Source organism: Gopherus flavomarginatus, chromosome 12, assembly GCF_025201925.1.
Source record: "Gopherus flavomarginatus isolate rGopFla2 chromosome 12, rGopFla2.mat.asm, whole genome shotgun sequence".
Classification (NCBI taxonomy): domain Eukaryota; kingdom Metazoa; phylum Chordata; order Testudines; family Testudinidae; genus Gopherus; species Gopherus flavomarginatus.
The window spans coordinates 33,638,400-33,658,055 of record NC_066628.1 but is presented as its reverse complement, the minus strand read 5'-3'; the positions used below and the strand labels follow the sequence as shown (position 1 = coordinate 33,658,055).

Below are 19,656 nucleotides of genomic sequence, written 5' to 3'. Positions count from 1 at the left end.
GAGCCCCGCACTAACGACCGGCACGGGGAGACCGGAGCGATGCGCTCACGCAGCCACTGCTGAGGCTGGAGAACAGGGCAGAGCAATCCATACCAGAGACAGGAAGCAGTTCAGGCTAGAGCAATCCACGCCGGAGTGATCGGGCAGGCAGGAAAAGGCAAGTAGATAGGAGCAGTGCTTGTCAGAGCGATGAGCGAAACAGGCCTAAGCGATCTATACCAGAATGGCAGAGCAGGAGGTATGAAAACTGATTAAGAGACAGGCCAATGCAATCTATAGCAGAGTAATGGAGCATAGACATGGTTAGAAGGAGGCTATCCCAGAATAAAAGCCTGTGAAGGGCAGACCAGAGTAATCCATGTCAGAGACGCTTGGAAAGCAGCCAGGACAAAGGCCAAATGAATGAAGGCCGGCAGGGAAATGTGTGGCAGGACAGACAAGAGCAATCCATGCCAGAGAACGGAGCCCTGGAACTCTCTTCCTGCTGCTGGGTCTGAGTGGGGTCCGGAAGGGCGTTAACCCTCGCGGTGCCGGGGCAGGGGGGGTGCCGCTGGCCGGGCGGGCTCTGGACTTGGGGCGCCCACGAATCGTGAGTTGGATCCAAACCCGCCAGACATGCTCTGGCGGAGGGGAGTGGGGCTGCCCCGGCCACCCCAGTGTGTGTGTGGGTCTGCACCTGCCCCGGCCACCCCCAGTGTGTGTGTGGGTCTGCAACTGCCCCAGCCACCCCTAGTGTGTGTATGTGTGTGTGTGTGTGGTGGGGGGCTGCAACTGCCCCAACCACCCCAGTGTGGGGGGGAGCCTGCAATTGCCATGGCCACCTTAGTGCGTGGGGGGTGGAGGAGCTGCAACTGCCCTGGGCATCCCAGTGGGGGGGGGCGGGGTCTGCAACTGCCACGACCACCCCCCGTGTGTGTGTGCTGGGGGTTGCAACCGCTCCGGCAACCCCACTGGGAGGGTGGGTCTGCAACTGCCCCGACCACCCCCAGTGTGTGTGTGTGTGTGTGTGTGTGGTGGGGGGCTGCAACTGCCCCAGCCACCGCAGTGGGTGGGGGGAGCCTGCAATTGCCATGGCCACCTTAGTGCGTGGGTGGGTGGAGGAGCTGCAACTGCCCTGGCCACCCCAGTGTGTATGAGGTGGGCAGGGCCCCCCGAGGGGGGGCAAGTGGGGTAATTTGCCCCAGGCCCTGCAGGGGCCCCCACGATAATATAGCATTCTATAGTATTGCAACTTTTTTTATGGAAGGGGCCCCCGATATTGCTTTGCCCCAGGCCCCTGAATCCTTTGGGCGGCCCTGGAGGTGGGGAAGGAGTTGCAACTGCCCCAGCCACCGCCAATGTGTGTATGGGGTGGGGAAGGGGCTCCGACTGCCCTGGCCACCCCCAGTGTGTGGTGGAGGGAGGCTGCAACACCCATACCCAGCTCCATGGGTGGGACCACCTACACCTGCCCATCCCTTGCCCTGCAACCAGTTCTTTCCCTCCACTCCCCATCACGTCTCCCCCTGCCCTATCTCTGCTCCTCCTGCAGCTCTTGGGATCTTCACCAGGCTAAGGCGGGAGACAGCACAGTCCATTCTCTCCTCAGCTCTAAGGGTTCCTCCCCTCTCCTTCCGAGGCTGGGTGCTGCATCCAGGGGGAGCAAAGGTGTTGTTCCATCCCTGCTGCTCGCAGGAAGGATGGGGGAGCAGAGCCCTGATCTGCTCAGCTCTTCCTGCTCATCTCCTCCTGTAAGAAACAGTTTCAGTGCCTGCGACTTTCTACAGACACTCTGATTGGCTGCTCTTCTTGAGGAGGTGGGTGAGTGGGACAGGCTACCAATCAGAGAGGGATTGCCCTGCCCCCACATAAGCAGGACTGAAATTTACAAGAGGGCTAGAGGTTGTAGCCAGGTCAGACGCACTCCCTGGCTCCCCAGAGCTGGCAGTACTGGGTCTGAGATTCTAGCGAGCGCCGCTTGGCAAGTGCATCGTTGCCAGGGATGGTGGCTTTGTAGGACAAGTTTTTCCTCAATTGCCCTCAGCAGGGCCCGCACAGCCTCAGGGCCCCGCTTCATTACCCTCACTCAGCTCACTGCTCTCTGTGGCAGGGACACAAGTGTGCCCTTTGGGGGGAAGGGATAGCTAAGTGGTTTGAGCATTGGCCTGCTAAACCCAGCATTGTGAGTTCAATCCTTGAGGGGGCCATTTAGGGATCTGGGGCAAAAATCTGTCTGGGGATTGGTCCTGCTTTGGGCAGGGGGTTGGACTAGATGACCTCCTGAGGTCCCTTCCAACCCTGATAATTCTAGGAGTCTAATCACAAATCTGTCAGTGCTGCAGGAGATGGGGGAAGTCTTTCGCTTTCCCAGCACTGGGCTTTCTCTGAGGAGCAAAGAGTTGTCAAACTGTTCTGTCACTAAATCAGCAGATGTGACTGTGAACAGGCCCTGGGAGCCCGTGTGTGGCATAAGAAGGTAGTGTTCGATATTGTTAATCTAATACCCTGTGGCCTCATACCAATGTCCAGACTCTCACTTAAGATAGATGGGTAGCCTGGAACACCAAGTATTTTAGCTGCATCTTCTGTTCACTTACAACATGGAATCAGCCCTCTCCCACAGACGTCTTCTCTGACTTTTAACTCTCAGTGTCACCTTTTCCAAATTTCTCCATCTGTAGCACAGGGATAAGAATAACCCTTTTCTGCTTCCTCACAAAAGGGTAGAGAGGTTAAGTGGCTGCCTGTAAATCACATTTGGATCTTTGGGTAAAAGGTGCCACAGATGTGTAAAATTCACAACTCTCTCCATTGTGGAATTACAAGCCAGGAATCCCTTGTCCGGTTCTGCCCTCTCATGTGCCAGTCTCGTGGATATGATGTAGCTGGGAATAGAACTGGGCCTGCGATCTGTGTTTCAGCACCAATGGTTTAGCTTGTGTTTTTAGTACAGTACCTTCTTATAAATGCAGCTCTTCCCCCAGTTAATAAAATTGGGCTAAATCATGCTTACATGAGGCTTCTGTATTTAAGACTGATATTTAATTGTGGGGGGAAATGCTCCAAGTAATAAGTTTGCTGCTCTCCTCAAGGTAAAATATTTGCTTTTGCTGAAGACTGTTGCCATGCTAAGAAGATGGAAGAAAACAAAATGACCGTCTCCTCACCATTTGGGCTGCACTTAGTGCACTTGGATCTCAAAGGTGCTCCACCAAAGGTCTCCTACCTGGCTGAGGTAACACATTGAGTGCATGCAAGTGGGATTGTTGAATCATCTCCAAAATGATTCCAGTCCTCAGCTGGAGGTCACACTGGGGGTGTAATGCAAGAGAGCATATAGTGATCCATATTGCTTTAATTGGGGAGAGCAAAAAAATTGGTTTATCCAGAGGCCAGAATGTCTCAGTAGAAATTATTTAGGATGCTTACTGTAAACTGCAGTAACCTCAGTCCTTTCCTAGAAGGAAATAATGGTTTAGGATTTCCACTTGTTGCAGATTAAGCTTTCATTCCAGCCTCCTTCACCAGCACTCAATCCACCACACACAATAACTGTAATGCTTTGCAGCTGCATAAGGAATTCAGATTCTAGTTAAGGAAAACCTTAAGCAGAGTTCTCTGTCTAAGTGAAGCATCTGATTGTGGTTGTATCTGTTCATATTTGAGCCATCCAGCTCTGGGCTTCTTGATATCTTGGATCCTGATTTCACTGTGAATGAAATACTCCACATTGGTGCCAGAGAGACTGCCAAAGAAAAGTTAAGATTCTTCCTCACATCCTGATGCCTTTGTTACCTTGGGAATTATGCAGGCTGGGACCTGTAAGACATGAGCTTGTTAAGCTTGTTCGTTGTGAACATGAATATCGTTATTACAAGCCAGACACAGCTCTGCAGTGGTTTCTTTCTCTTGCAGATCTTTCCTTTATTTCATACCCTTGGTGCCAATGGCCTTCTCATTGAGTATGAGGACATGTTTCCTTATGAGGGAGAGCTGAAGCCACTCAGAGCAGAGCATGCTTACAGGTATTGCAGTCAAATGAATCTTGCAAGGGTTGTCAAGTGGCCTTCATACTGCTAGGGAGGAGGCTACAGGCTGAGTCCTGGTCTCTGACTCTTGGACTGACCATCTGGAGCAGCTGTAGAAGCTCCTGGGGGTGGGAGAGGAGTATCACATACCATTCTTAAGAGTCCAGAAGAATCATTGGTGAACCTGCTACTGATGGTTTCCAAAGGGAGTGTCATAGAGTCCATGCATGGAAGGATGGTAGTTGCAATAGGGGGCATAAGGAAAGTGAAAGTGCATTATGAATGGGATGAAGATGCAACAGCAAGCCTCCCCTCAGTCCTGGGGTCAGGGGGGAATGGAGCAGAACATGTGCTGCTGGTGACTGTGTACACCTCTACCCCAATATAACGCCGTCCTCAGGAGCCAAAAATCACTACCGCGTTATAGGTGAAACCCCATTATATCAGGGTAGTGGCGGCAGGACTCCAGTGGTGATTTAAAGAGCCCCGGGCTCCAGCAGCTGCGGGGAGTCCAGGCCCTTTAAATCGCCGGCCAAGCCCCAGCGGTGATTTAAAGGGCCAGGGGCTCCCCACAGCAGCCAGAACCCCAGCCCTTTAAATCGCCAGCCAAGCCCTGCTGTCGCAACCCTGGGATAGCAGAGGCAGGGCTCCCGGGGTTATTTAAAGGGCCCGGGGCTCCCCACAGCAGCCGGAGCCCCGGGCCTTTTAAAGTGCTTCCCGAGCCCTGGGGTTACTGCGCTATATGCGAACCCGTGCTATATCAGATCGCATTATATCGGGGTAGAGGTGTATTTGCTGTTTCCCATTTGTGTCTGTCAGGAACACAGCTTTGGCATTTTCCTTGTTCAATTTTTCTGCACGTAAAATCAGCCCTTCACCCTAAATCTGGTCCACAGTCTTGGGATCTTCTCTGTTGGGCCAAGTCAGGATTTGGCTGGGACTGCTGTCGGGAAAACTCAAGGAAGTAGTGCAGGCGATTCAGTAGATGAGACAGTTCTGTCCAATACAGTGCTGAGGTGTGGTCTAATGTCCTGAACATGGGGCTGGGAGTCAGGAACTCCTGAGGTTCAATCCTACCTTTACCATTACCTCCCTCTGTGGCCCTGGGAAAATCACTTAACCTCTGTGTTGAGTGTCCCCAAGGGAATAATGATACTTAACTGTCTGCCTTCTGGGGTGTTGTGAGATTAGTTATTGTAATGGCTGTACAACACTCTGAAAAGCATACAGAGCTATATCTGAGTGCCAAGTACTTGTACTGGACTGACAGCACAGCATGTTATGAAGCAGCTGCCAAAGATGCCAGCTTTTAGACTAGAAATAAAAGCAGGATCCTGACCTCACATGGTCACTAAGGATCCCAGGATAATTTTCACAGGTGAAGGTAATATTAACCCTTGTATCCAGGCCAAATGCCAACGGAGGTGTTTCTGTTCTGCTCCATAAATACCCCTGCATTCCAGTTGCATAAGGTAAATGCTTCCCTTCCAGTTGTGTTAGTGTTGCTGTCCAATGTTAACTCTATGAAGCCTTTACCTGTGATTTCTGTCTATACAGTGAATTGCAGTCTGTACAGTCAGTAAAGCCTGTGGAGAGCTTTGCATAAAAGGTGCCTTATACATATTAGAGCATCATCCTTCTGAAATTGACATGGTCCTGGCTTTGGTTAACTCTAAAAACACTGTCCCGGGATCCTGGTGTAAATAACCCAAGCATGTGTACTCTCACTCTCTCTCTCGCTTTCTTTCTGTCTCTTTTCCTAGTGCCTCAGAGATTAAAGAGATTTTAAATTTGGCAGAATTGCATGAGTTAGAAGTTATCCCTCTGGTGCAGACCTTTGGACACATGGAAGTAAGTGCATGTCTGGATTTGGGAGATGTTGTGTAGGTCAGAGTTCTGGAAAGCAGGGAGTAGGCCATGGGTCATTGAGGTTTCTAGTGTTTAGCATTTGGGGGATAATATTACTCTGCACTTTTAACAGCACCTTCCATCCAGCAATCCAGAGCACCCCAATGACACTAGTGATTTCATCCTTTCAGCCTCTCCAGTGAGACAGGGAGTTCTCTTATCCCAGTTTTTATGTGGAAAACTGAGGCACAGAGGGGGGATGTGACTTCACAGCGGACATAAGTGGCAGCACCAAGAATAGAACCCAGATCTCCCATTCCCAGGCTTTAACAACAAGATGATTTTTTTCCTCCCCAGTAGATAAACTGACAGAATTTTTCTGTTGTAGAATTCCACCCCCCAGCCCAATCAGCCCTCCACACCACCTGCCTTGCCACCCCAGTCAGCACTTCCCTCCCTGCTGTAGGTTTTAGGCACCACAAACAATGCAGTTGTAACCTCCTGAGTTATCCATGTTACCCCTATATACATATGTTGGTTATAGCACTGTGATGGGGTGCGCAGCTCCCTCTGATCTGGGGGAGCAGCCACTGCTCAGCGGTGTCTGGGCTAAGATGCTCTATGGAAGGGTGAGAGCAGCAGAATGTGTCCTGCCTCTGCTGTGCCTGGCTCTGGCATGTCCTCTGCCTCTGTCATTTTCCTGAGCACAGCAAAGTTTCCAAAATTGTAACAGTGGCATCCATTGGACCCCAAAGTGACATGAGACAGCACCATAGATGTGTCGATCTTGCAGTCATTTTGTGGTTCATCCGTACATCTCATCTCTTTTGTAGTTTGTCCTAAAACACCAAGAGTTTTCTCACCTCCGGGAGGTGGAGATGTTTCCAAATGCCCTCAATCCACACAAAGAGGAATCCCTGATGCTGGTCAGTGCAATGATTGATCAGGTGGTGGCGCTGCACGATGGCTTACGATGGTTTCACATAGGCTCTGATGAGGTATGATTCTCCCTAATGACACAGTTTCTCTCAAGTGCTGAGGGAAAAAGCAAGGGTTCACGCAGAAATCTTTTTGTGCCTGGGTGGACCAGGGACCCCGTGAATTTAGTGATGGATGCTGAGGACATATCTGAGTGGAATTCCCTTTTCAGGCAAGGGAACCAGCAAGATTCCAGCTCTGAGAAGCTAAATCTAAAAGTCATTTTTAATTCTTAATATCTCTGATTGCAACAGAAGCAGTTTATTTTCTTTAATAGGTTGATCAAAAGTAAAGTACTAGCTCCAGAAAAGTGCTTCTAACTCAGCACTTGGCTTGAGTAACCTTGCCTTAAAGGGCTTCACTTGGGATCAGATTTCAAACCTGAGGTCCTGACTGGTTATGTTCAACTATATATTAGCCCCATTGTCCTGGCCAAATTCCTTCTTCTTAGTTAGGCTCTCCGGGGCAGGGACCATCTTTTTTCTGTGTTTTTACAGCACCTAGCACTACGGGGTCCTGGGCCATGACTCCTATCTGCTTCTGCAATACAAATAATAGATAATGCAACATACATTCTGCTGACAAAAATGCTCCCGCAGTTTCTGTTGGGTGACATAGTCCTCTCTTCCTGCTGATATGTGCTGTTACGCAACTGCCATGAGCTATCCCAGAGGTAGCTGCACTTCACTGGTGTGCTGAGTGATTTCTGTCTGCAAAGTGGTTTGGTACAATAAGGTCATATTAAAGTCTCAAAGAATCAAAGCCATATCTCCTCACTACACCACTTCATAGAAGTAGTGCCAGTTACATTGGTTAGGATTAGGGATTCGCATAATGAGAACATCCACAGTCACATGAATGGATATATAAAGAGCGTTAGGCTGAGGCACTTTTGTTCGTTAACTATCTTGGAAACGCCGACGTAGTTTTCCAGGATCATAATCTCTTCCCTCACCCCTCTCCAAGCCCATTGATATCTACACGTGATTTTCAGTGCCTTAACCTTGTTTCTAGCTGTGATAAGTTTGATGGAGAGCACCCAGGTAATTCTACAGGCAATTGGATGGCAGATGTACAGTGTCACCCTAAGGCAGGGAGCCCAACCCATGGGAACCTTAACCCTTGCCCCAAGTACCCCACCCAGAGGAACTCTAACCCGAGAGTAAGAAGTCTTATCCATAAGAACTCTAATCCTAGCTCCAAGTACCCTTACCCTAGGGTGCAGAGCCACATTCCAACATGCATGTCACTGTGTGATTTGAAAACTGGTGTGATGGCTCTTAGGTAAGATGACAGGATTATTCAGGCTCCTGGAGGAGTTGTACTTCAAGGTTCTGCCCACTCTTTCCAGGAGGTGGTTATTCTAACTTCCAGAATCATTGAAAATGTTTTCTTTAAGTAGTTGAATTCATTAGGATATTTAACCCCTTCATTTCTGTGCAGACTTTCAGCCACCACAGCTCACAGGTCTTCAGAAGCCTGTAGAGGCCTCCGTGGGCTGTTGGAGCCCCACACGAAAGCTACTGAGACTGGAGTGCTCACGAGCTGTGGGATGGGATTTAAACGGAATTATAGGTCAATGTCTTACCAACATGTGGATGCTCTGTGCTTGCTGCCTGCTACAGGCTCAGGGAGGCTTCGACAGGGAGATTTCTTGGGAAACTGAGCTCATGTCTTCCTTTTGAATAGATGGGGAATCCATCCTTCCCTCCCCTTTTCTCTTCTCTTTGATCAGCCAAAGGGAGAATAAGAGGAGACAGGGATGAAGGAGGAGACATATTAGAAGAGCCTCTATGATAAAGCAGTGTCTTCTGGTTGGTGTCCCCAGGTCTACTATCTCGGTGAAGGGGAGGAGTCAAAGCAATGGCTGCAGAAAGAAGAGAACAGCATAGAGAAGCTGTGTCTGTCCCACATGAAAGCTGTTGCAAGTTGCATGGTCTCATCTTATCCCGAGGTGAAGCCCATTGTGTGGGATGATATGCTCAGGGGAGTGAGTGAGGAAACACTGACAGGTATGTGAGCTGGGCAGAACACCTCTCATAACCTTATCGCATAACAAACTCTATATACCCACTTTTGAATCAGACTGTATTGGGCAACTCGTCATTCAGTTGTGACAATTAGGAAGAGGTAAGAAGTGATTTCACAAAGAGCTAAGGAGAGGAGAGGGATTGCCCAGTAGTTAGAGCCCTAGCCTAGGACTCAGGAGGCCTGGTGTCAATTCCCTGCTTTGCTGCAGATTTCCTAAGTGACTTTGGGCAAGTCACATAGCCTATGACTCAGTTTCCCCTCTATAAAATGGGGATAATAGCACTGCGCTACCTCACAGGCCAGTCCTGAGGATAAATACATTACAAATAGTGAGGTGCTCAGATACTCTGGTAACAAGGGCCATATAAGTACCTAACATAGATCAAGATGCCATGTGTGGGTCTTTGTCTTCTCTTTCTGACCATTTAAAAAAATCTCATGGAGCTTTATGTAAAGACAGAGGTTTGAATCAGTGTCCTTAGCCTCAACTTCCACACATGCCTGGGCAGTGTTTTGTGCACCAGTTAGTAGTTGCTCTCCACAGAAGTGCCTGCATGCCCATGATGCAGACTAACGGAGAGAAGCCATGACTGGGTGTCTTTGACATTGCTGTTTATCGCTGTGGATATGACAGCGATGTCCAGAACTGAATTGTGGGATTGCTCAGTGATCTCGTTCACATTAGCCTTTTTCCAACTATTGCTAAACTTGGTCCAGCCCTGGTATAAATAGAGAGCCAGCCAGCCAGCCAGCAGCATTGTCACCACACTAGCATGAAGACCTGCTCTGAACAGTTTAAAATGGGGTTTGGGTTAAACACTGAATTTTTGCAATGTTTACTAATGCTTGGCAGCAGCTTCTGCATGGCCAGTTAGTCTTCAGTGTTTAAATCCAAGTGAATTACACAGTAACTTGGGACCAAACCTGCACCTTTGTACATACAGAATTTGCACTGAAGTTGGAGGAAGTTTGACATGTGCAAAGAATACAGGATCAACCCTTTGCAGGATCCTTTGTTTCTGCAACCACATGCAGTGGTAAGCCCAGAAAACTGATAATGAGACTGGCTAGAGATGAAAGACTGTTATGCTATGTCTACTCTACCACCTATCTCAGCAAAACTTACGTCACTCTGGGATGTGAATATTCCACCCCCCTGAGCGACATAAATTACACCAACAGAAAAGCATTTGTCGATGGGAGAGCTTTTCCTGCCGACAAAGCTTATGCCACTTGTGGAGTTGGTGCTCTCCTGTCGGCATAGAGCGTCTTCACCAGACGTGCTGCAGCGGTGCAGCTGTACCAATACTTCAATTGATATGGCCTTAGTCTGGCCAATAGACAGGTGTCCATCCTATGGATGGTCACTAATTGATCTCTTTGTTGACAGTCTCAGGAAAGAATCTAAGGATTGAATGGAGCCTGAACTGCCTCTCACCTTGGAAGAGTCCTCTCTAAACCAGAGTTTGCAGGGAGAGGCCAGGAGGGACTTGCACTCTGGAGCTGCCTGTGTTCTTGTCTGTTCTGTACGTAGAGAACATCTGCGTCCAAGGCTGACAAACCCATCCTGTGGGGTTTGATGCAGGGCTGATTACTGCAGCATTAACACACAAGTGGCTTTCACTGACCGTTTTGCATCACTTAAAACAAATTCTGCTCCTTCTAGAGTCCGGGGTAGCTCAGCTGATGGAGCCAATGATTTGGGACTATGCAGCGGATCTTGATGAGGATGACAAAGGTTTGTACTGTTGGTTCTGAACTACTTGGAGCTGCAAAGTGCTCAGTTAACTTAAAAATGGCCAGTTTCTAATTCTTACGTCACATGGTCCCCAGACACCAGAAGCTTTTGCTGTATTAAATAAACCTTCTCCTACTAACTTATATTAATTAATTATAACAATCTCTGTAAGTGATGGAGACAACTATGCAGAATCTTGCTAGAATCTGTGCACGCTGATTTATTGCTCCTGGAGAGGTTTTCAAGGGGAGTATGGCCCCTTTCTTTCTAGCAGAATATATGGAAAGATGATCCTACCCTCCTCTTCTGTTAAACTGAATATAGACTTCAGGCATGTCACTTCTTTAAAAAGCACCTTATATTTGTCATCAAGAATCTCTCACCATTTTACACTGTCAAAATGAAGTTGTAAGCAAACCCCTTTGCTCTGACATCATGGCATTGTACCTGTTCCATCTAACTTTATTTTTCTCTCTCCACTCCTGTTGTGAAGGATTTTCATCTGTTAAAATCAGGATTTTCACACCTACCTGTCATCTTGTTTTTATTGGCCTGGGCATTCAGCATAGTCAATAAGGGGTGTCATTTGAAAAAGTCCTTAGCGTTGGCTTAACTCTGCTTCTGTTGAAGGTTAATGAGTGTTCTTCAGTGAGTCCAGTTAGGCCAATAGTGAGCACTTCTGAAAATCCCACCCTAAAGACCTCATACAAGTTCCCTGGAAGTCAGAGAAAAGGCTCGTATTTGATTCCCATGGGAGTTGGATCAAGCCTTAAAGATTTTGTATTCAAATGCTTAGGGTATTTCTATACTGCAAGAGCTATAGTGGCACACCTGCAGCTATGCCATTGTAGTATAGACACTTTCTACAGTGATGGAAGAAATGTTTCCATTGCTGTAGTAAATCCACCACCTCAAAAGGTGGTAGCTAGGTTGATGGAAGAATTCTTCCATTGGCCTGGCTGCATCTATGTTTTTACAGCCCAGAGAAATGTAGCTTGATCGATCTGTGTTTTAGATGTAGACCAGGACTTAGGTGCAACAGTAACTAACAGTTGTTTGGTGTTCCATAGAGTCAGGTATACACCCAGCTTTCTTAGCACTCTAGAGATGAAACTTAAATCTCCCAAGTGTTTGAATTCATTGGGTCTGACTTTCTTCTGATCTGCACCAGTGTAAATCTTTGGGGGCAGTAACTTCTGATTTACACCAGAGTGAAAGAAGGAATTGGCCCTGTGTGGACTCTGCTATAACAGCAGGGTATTCCAGATGCCCAGTTCTGCAGTCCTTACTCAAGTGAGTAACACTTGGCCATGCAAGGAGTCCTCACATGGGTGAGGTTTTCAGAATCAGATCCTGAATGAAGTACCTTGAGAATATGGGCCTGATCTTGTAGACAGCAAGACTCTCACTAAAAGCTGGTAGGGGACATTTGCCTGCAAATGGACTTTGGCTTCAGAGCCTGCATCCTGAATAGCCTTTGGTGAACAAATGGACTATGTGTCTCAATGAGTGAAAGTGTGACATGCTTATGGCCCCTTCTGGCTCAAACCCTGAGCTGTGTATCTTTTGCAGAAGAGTTCAGGATCCAGAATTTCTCTGAACAGGAGTAATGCAGCTAAAACTGAGCACCTTGTACTGTACATGTCCCTTTGGTCTTATATTTCAGTGCTTCTCATAGAAAAGTACCACAAGTGTGGCTTCCCCAAGCTGTGGTTTGCCAGTGCCTTTAAAGGAGCCACTGGGGCAAATCAGTCTCTAACCCTGATTGGACACCATCTAAAAAACAATCTCCAGTGGCTGAAAGTGGCAAACAGCACCCCTGCTGATATGCTCCAAGGCATCGCCCTGACTGGCTGGCAAAGGTAAGGGCCGTTCTTTAAGCAGTTTCATGGAATGTATGCAAACAAATTCCCACCAAACAATATCAAGATAGGCATAAAGGGGCCCAGGATCCACAGGGACCAGAGAGTGCTGCAGAGAACTCGGGAATACTGCAGTGCCTCCTGTTGCTCACTTATAGCCCCTCCCCAAGTAACTGAGTGTTGTTGATGGGTCTCAAAAGGTTCCTTCCAGTCCTCTGGCCCAGGAGCATTAAGGCCGTGGAGCGTGGAAAACTGAAGGCTCTTCAGGTCTAAATCCGACAACGATTAATATTTGCTCTACCTGGGAGTAAAAAACTCAGTTAACTCAACTACATTATTAATGAGGGAGCTTGTGTTTTGTAGCACACTGGGTTAATCAGTAGAAATGACTCTTAACTATTGGATGTGTCTCCAACAAGTCTTAAGGCAAAATTAAGATTGGAATTTCAGCCTTTTTAAATGCTGCTTTGTGCCACCTTGAATTGGGTTTTATTTCACTCTTCTTTTGGGCGGGAGGGGGTGGAGGGGATGTATTGAATACACATTTATTACAGATTATTTTCTGCAGGTGCATGAAGACCACTTTACTCATCCTATGCTAATATTTAACATTCATAGGACTAATCCACATACCAACTAACTGGCCTGCAGACAATGATTATTTAAACAAACCATACCACAGGATGCCCTCAAAATTGTTTGCACTTTAAACTCAGATAGCATGAGTTATTTTTATCCTTCATGGGATGAAAATATGAATGTAGCTTGATCTCCCAGTCCAGTTAAACCCTTGAAAATGGGGGCTATCCCATGAAATGTGGCCAGACACTTAGTTTCTCCTTCCAATGCCGCTCTAGTTAATACCCAAGTCCAGAGATGGAGTAGTTAAAAGAATAAACTATTGTAATGATGGTTTCAAATACCACAAAGCTGCGTGAGGAAATAATTGTAAGTATTAGAAGGAGAAAAGCATTTCATGAGACAGAGGTATAATCTAAGACAGGGGTAGGCAACCTATGGCACGTGTGCCGAAGGTGGCATGCAAGCTGATTTGAAGTGGCACTCACATTGCCTGGGTCCTGGCCACCAGTCCAGAGGGCTCTGCATTTTAATTTAATTTTAAATGAAGCTTCTTAAACATTTTAAAAACCTTATTTACTTTACATACAACAATAGTTTAGTTGTATATTATAGACTTATAGAAAGAGACCTTCTAAAAAGGTTAAAATGTATTACTGGCACGCAAAACCTTAAATTAGAGTGAATAAATGAAGACTCAGCACAGCACTTCTGAAAGGTTGCCGACCCCTGATCTAAGATAAGGCCAGAAATCCCGAGTTCTAATTCAGGCTTTGGCCCTGATTTTCCGTGGGCAAACTACTTAATCTGTTTCTCAGTTTCCTCATCAGTAACAGAGGTATAATTATCCCTTTGTGCCTTGGACGGGGAGTTAGGACGTGCTTTATCCTGAGAGATGGACTAATGTTTATAAAACACTTCAAGACTGTTGGATGAAATGCTAACATTTAGCACAGTTATAACACCTATTTCCAGCAAAACATTGACTGAATGGACATTTATTTATTTCAGGTATGACCACTTCTCTGTCTTATGTGAGCTTCTTCCAGTGGGAATCCCATCACTAGCTGTGTGTCTGCAGGCACTACAGAATGGTACACACTGCTTATATCCTCTATCACAGCTAATACCTATTCCAAAGTAAAGTTAACTGTGACTAAAGTTCTGCAAGATCAAACCACCTCTTAAATGTAACAGGCATGTCCATGATCATGAACATTGTTAGATTATAAACAACGTGTTTCTGATCTAATTTCATACCCTTTATAGGCACACAGGCATGACTATGGTAATAGCAGCTGCTGTGGTTTCCACCCATTGTGTGGTTCCATTAATTTAATAAAGAACCTTATTATACTAATCCCCTCGTGTTTTTGAGTAGCGCATAAATTGACATTGATTTCCTTTCTCAAGTGTAATCTTTTTTAGCATTAGAAGCTATGAATTGCTTTTGAAACAAATCTGGTTAAACTGATTTTTTACTCATTGCTCATACAGAAATGAAATTAGTTACACATAGACCACATTTCAGTCTAAGGTCTTGTCTACACCCACAAGGTGTTCTGCTTAAACTATACCAGTGTGGATAAAGGAGGACAGCCCCCCTAAAATGGATGCAGCTATACCAGCATAAAGGTGCTTATAGCAGTATAGCTTATTCCCAGATGGGAAGGGGCATAAGCTATACCAGTAGAAGGTATTTATATCTGTATAACTGCATCCACACTAGCAATTGAATCGGTATAACCATTTCAGAAAAAAAAGACCCTTAACCTAAATAGTTATACTGGTAGACTAGGCCTTAACCTGTAGAATTCTGCAAGGGTCAGTTCTGTCTTCTGCATTTCTTATTTTGGGGGCTGGGAAAGCCTCCTGAAACTTTTTTTAAAAAACTAAGAATATCTAAAAATATTAAGAGGGAAATGCAATGTAAAGAAAACTTAGGCAGACAAGCCTGGGGTGGCAGTAGTAATTTCTCAATGGAGAATTAACACGCTGTACTGAAGTCTGTAGGGAGGATTTTCATAAGTACTCAGTTTTGGCCTAACCCTGCTTCTGTTTAAGTGAATGGGAGTTTTGCCATTGACTTCAGTGGAAGCAGAGTTAAAATCCCTCCTTACTTGTATTATAGCTATTTGTGTCCCCATTTTACCATTAGAGGCTTCACTTTTCCTCTGCTCCCCTCTTACTTTGACTGTCCTTTGCCCAGGTGGCTATTCTGAAAAGGTTAAAGAAAATGTGGAGAAACAGCTGGGGCTCTCAAGTCTGGAAATCGACACTTTCATGAGGTAAAGCCCCACTTGCAGGATTCAGATGCTTCCTGTTGTGTTGTGATGTAATTCTGGAGACTGACACATTCTCTTTGGACAGTGAAAGTTCAGGGACCTTTCCAGGGAGTGACATCTTCACACTTGTGACTCAGGTCTGCTGCTATCTGAAGCCCTCAGTAGATGAATTTCTTGAAAGAAACAGGTAAGGAAAAAAAAATCAACTTGGTATTTTTGCTGTCTCCTCATAAGTGATTGGCCCATAATGTACATAAATGGTGCAAGAAAACTTAAATTGACTTCTCTAAGGTGGCTATTATGTTATTAGTTGTGAAGCTTAGTGGGTGGCTAAGGTGTCACATGACCCTCTGCTCTGAAATAGAGTGATACCAGCAGAGGATAACACATATAGACCTGGATTCAGCAAATTGCCCGAACACTTGCTTAAGTCCATCCCTTTTTATCACAGCACATGCTTAAATTCTTTGCTGAATCAGAGTTTTACTGGCATTGAAGACAAAATGTAATTTCTGAAAGTTCTAGTGGGAAAATGATTAATGTTTAAGTTATAAAGGCAAAATATTGTGCCTTAGGACACAAACTATCACTCTCAACCAAATTCAAAGGTGATGTGTAAAATGGCATAAATTAGACTCCCTTACACTAATTTAGACCGCATTAGATCCATTCTACAACTGTGTCTACATCAGTGTGAGGGAGATTCCAACTTAAACCACTTCTTAAATCACCTCAGTCTGGCCTGCAGCCATCTGTCCCCATCAGTCACTGCTGTTTCAAGGAATATTCAGGCTGAGATGTATTTTCAGGTTTGTCACAGGCTGGTTCAGCCCCTACCACAGAAAGAGGAGGATCGTTCATCCTATAATGATGCATCATTTTCAGCCGGATGCACTAAGGTAACTCAACACTCCACTTTGCAAGATACTGGAAATAAAACTCGTGTTTAAAACATCATTCTGTGATTTCAAGCTTGAGCACCCCTGTTTGGAATAAGTCAACATTAAGCAACCTAGTTGTTATAAAACAATCGAACATGAAGCATATAGGTTTTGGGAAGACAGCTTCTCAGAAAGGAAATGACTATGCAGTGGCAGGATCTGGAATAGAAGCCGATCCTCTGACTCCTAGTCCACTGCCAATGCAATTCATGGTCTTGTTTAGTATATCTGTGTATATTTTTATCCATTTAAATTTTCACAGTTGTGGGAAATCACAGGGGTGGAGGAGGTCAGACAACAATTATCTGACAAACGTTGAGATTCAAATAATTAAAGCTTTATAAGCCAGCTGTTTTAGCAGAGCTGTAAATACATGCTTTTAGGCAGCATTCATTACAACACATTTTATACTCATTAAGGTGGGGCTCACACAAAGTAAGGTTCTCAACCAGAATTCCTATCATCAATGGAAATTCTTTTTGGTTGGTTTGTGTGTGTATGTATGGTGAAATCAACATTTACCAATAAAAATCTAATCCTTCCAAAGTTAAAGCCTATTTTGTCAATTCATATGTTATGCTGATTTTTTAAGAGTTACTATGGCAAGGGGAATTTAAGTTTCAAAAACTGCTTTAGTGACTTAAATCTCTACTAATTCAAGGTCAGGTTTCAAATACAAAAAAAAAAGGCACAGTTCCTCATTAACTTATACACCTTTGCACCATTTTTTAAAACCACTGAATGAGTGAGATGCAGAAGTTAACTGCCCTCAAAATGCAAGGTACGGTCCTGCAGCTTTAAATCCATTGCAGTCCTGTAAAAGATAACGTCCTTTCCTGCAGGAGAAGTGAAACTTTAAAGCTCCAGCACAGTATGCTAGAATTCCATTTCTTCTCTCTGCAGAGTGTCACCTGGTGATCTCATCTCATCTCTTTTGTCATGACTTAATTGCAAATGTAGTTGGTGCAGTTGGCTAATAATCCTGGTGAAGAACATAGACTGTAGCATGCTCTGTTCACTTCTTCCTTTGATTTCTGTTTAGTCTTCTAGCCAAGTGGAATGCTGTGATGCAAGAGCTTCAAGCAGCCCTTGAGAGAGTTTTCTACATGTGTACCCTAGAAGAGTGGATGGAAGAGAATGTCCATCCCAGCTTTCACAAACTGCAGGAAGTAGTGGATGACCTAGACAAAGCAATACAAGCACAATCCTAGCTGCCCTCAGAAACTGCCAAACGTCTTATCTGAGACTCTGGCTGGTGCAAATTCATGAGTAGCTGTATAGTCAGAGCTTAAACCACCCATGGAATAAAGTAGATGCAACTTCACTGAAGTTGAGTTGGACCATATCCACAGCAAGGAATTTGAAGCTAGAATGACGAAGTATGAAGATGTGGGGTTCTATCTTTAGCTCCAACCAATGCCAAAACTCAGCCTCTGAAATCAGCTACAGCAATGTGCGTACTTGACCAGACTTACTCCTGTCTGTAACAATGAAAGCAAGAACGAGGCCAAGCTTGGCTGTGTCCTTAGTAGTGAGAGTATAGGGAAAGGAGAAAGTGCATCAAGACAGATCTTGAATTTCGAAAATCTTTCTCTTTTAGGTAAAAGTGACCTGAAAAAGTAATGTGGCAAATTCCAGTTGCTCACCAGTATGAGCTGAATGCCCCCCAAGATTCTGCATACTTCTGCCTTGTTGTAGGTCTTTATCTCCTTCCATTACGGCCATCTGATTCTTGCTCAGAGGCAGTGTTCCAGTACGCATCCTACTGCAGCATCATGACAAAACTTCAGTCAATCCATGGCTCTGGATACGTTCTGTCCGTGACATTCTAAAGTATAGAAAGGAATTTTAAAAAACAAAAAGCCTACATCCAGCTTTGAACAGGTTCAGATCTGGAACTGAAGGTCACAACTTGACCTTTTAAAAAAAAAAGTTATTAAAATACAGGTCTTAACTGGCTTTTTAGGAGAACAGGAGAGATTCCCTGAGGGCTGTGACATCACAGCATGGTGTATGACGGGGCATCAAAGCAGGAGTCAGTTGACTTCAGTGGACTTACAGGACTTGAAATGAGAGGTGGGAAATGAAGTTTTGGTAACATGCTGAACACTGCAGTCTGGTTATTTGAGGAAGTTTCTTAAAGCCTCTCAACATAACTGAAAAGTACCCAAATCACTTCAGACACCCTTCAGTTGTTAGCTTCATAACTATAAATCTGACTTTTGTTGCATCTACTTGCAAACTTAGAAACTAGTCTGAAGTCAATAGAAAGACACCCATAGGCTTTTGGTGCTTGAGGTGACGGCTCTTAATGGTTTATAGACAAGTTCATGTTTCATGGCTCTTGTAAACTGGTTAACAAGCATATTGTAACTACTGGGCACAAAATAAATCAGTGAAAACCAGATACTCCAAGTGTGAATTTACAATAAACATTCAAAATACCTTTTAAAATCTTTGCTTCATTCATTGCTTTCTTGAAACATCTAAATACAGAGTTTAAAGAATGAGTATGGGGCCAAGTTCTAACGTCTACTTTGAAATTAGCATATATCTAAACTACTGAGAAATACAGAGAGATACAATAAATGGGGAGAGGCAGTGTAGAGTGGGATTCACAAAAGCTATCTCACTAGGCAGCTCCTTGCCTAAGGTAGCCAGTGGGAGATGCCAACCTGAGGGGGGCATGCTAAGCCCATCCCTCTTGGAGATGGGTGCTTAAGTGCTGGCTGCAGGGACATGCATCCCTCTACTTGGGATTCACAGCTGTGAACCCTCTACATAGGCACCTAAGCTATTTTTGCAAGAAGCTGGGCAAGAGGGAGGCCTTCCTTCAGCTTTTAGTCCAGTGGTTAAGGTACTCACCTGGGATGCAGGAGAGCCCTGCTTCAAGTCCCCTCTGCCACCTCAGGTGAGTGCTCTAACCAGTGAGCTATTCTGATGTCTATTTCAATATCTCCTGTGTACGCTGTCCACTGTGGATAAATAATGCTACTTTTTACACTACTTTAAGGCCTAGTCTACACTGGGGCGGGGTTCCGGAGTCGACGGGAGCGTGTTCAGGGATCGATATCACGTCTAGACGAGACGATAGATCGATTGCTACCTGTCAATCTGGCGGGTAGTCTGGACGTACCCTAAATGTCCTTGCCTCAAAGAGGTGGGCCTTTGGTTCACTGTATATGATGCACCTTGCTCTGGACTTCTGAGGAATAAACAGATGGGTTAGCCTCAGGACATTTGGCTCAGTTCAGATAAGCCCTTTTTCAGTTCTTTTCATCAGTAGATCTCAAAGCATTTTACAAAGGAGGTCAGTATCATTATCTCCATTTTACAGGTGGGGAAACTGAACCACAGAAAGGTGAAGTGGTTTGCCCAAGGTCACTC

General features: G+C 45.4%; 1 protein-coding gene across 6 annotated transcripts; it reads left to right on the top strand.

Moving 5' to 3' along the window:
• Positions 1-106: 106 nt before the first annotated feature.
• On the top strand, positions 107-18,723 carry HEXD (hexosaminidase D). 6 transcript variants are annotated; one of them, XM_050919352.1, is made up of 13 exons: positions 108-491; positions 3,072-3,214; positions 3,895-4,004; positions 5,771-5,858; positions 6,689-6,853; positions 8,662-8,845; positions 10,531-10,602; positions 12,269-12,464; positions 14,055-14,137; positions 15,253-15,331; positions 15,414-15,515; positions 16,138-16,227; positions 17,312-18,723. In XM_050919352.1, exons 2-13 carry the CDS (start codon positions 3,116-3,118, stop codon positions 17,478-17,480), a joined length of 1,437 nt encoding a protein of 478 aa, XP_050775309.1. In that variant the 5' UTR covers positions 108-491; positions 3,072-3,115; the 3' UTR covers positions 17,481-18,723. The 6 variants fall into 6 exon arrangements, with proteins under 6 accessions (XP_050775312.1, XP_050775309.1, XP_050775310.1 ...); XM_050919353.1 differs by lacking the exon at positions 108-491 and adding an exon at positions 506-589; XM_050919354.1 differs by lacking the exon at positions 108-491 and adding an exon at positions 3,646-3,800 and having other exon boundaries at positions 3,128-3,214.
• The last annotated feature ends 933 nt before the right edge of the window (positions 18,724-19,656 follow it).

What these genes read in the sequence shown, in the direction of transcription:
- HEXD (XM_050919352.1), top strand. Translation starts at nt 3,116, where the DNA reads ATGGAAGAAAACAAAATGACCGTCTCCTCACCATTTGGGCTGCACTTA. An exon ending in TCTTGATGAGGATGACAAAG is followed by an intron (nt 10,603 to 12,268) that starts GTTTGTACTGTT and finishes CTTATATTTCAG; the next exon opens with TGCTTCTCATAGAAAAGTAC. An exon ending in GCCCTGACTGGCTGGCAAAG is followed by an intron (nt 12,465 to 14,054) that starts GTAAGGGCCGTT and finishes TATTTATTTCAG; the next exon opens with GTATGACCACTTCTCTGTCT.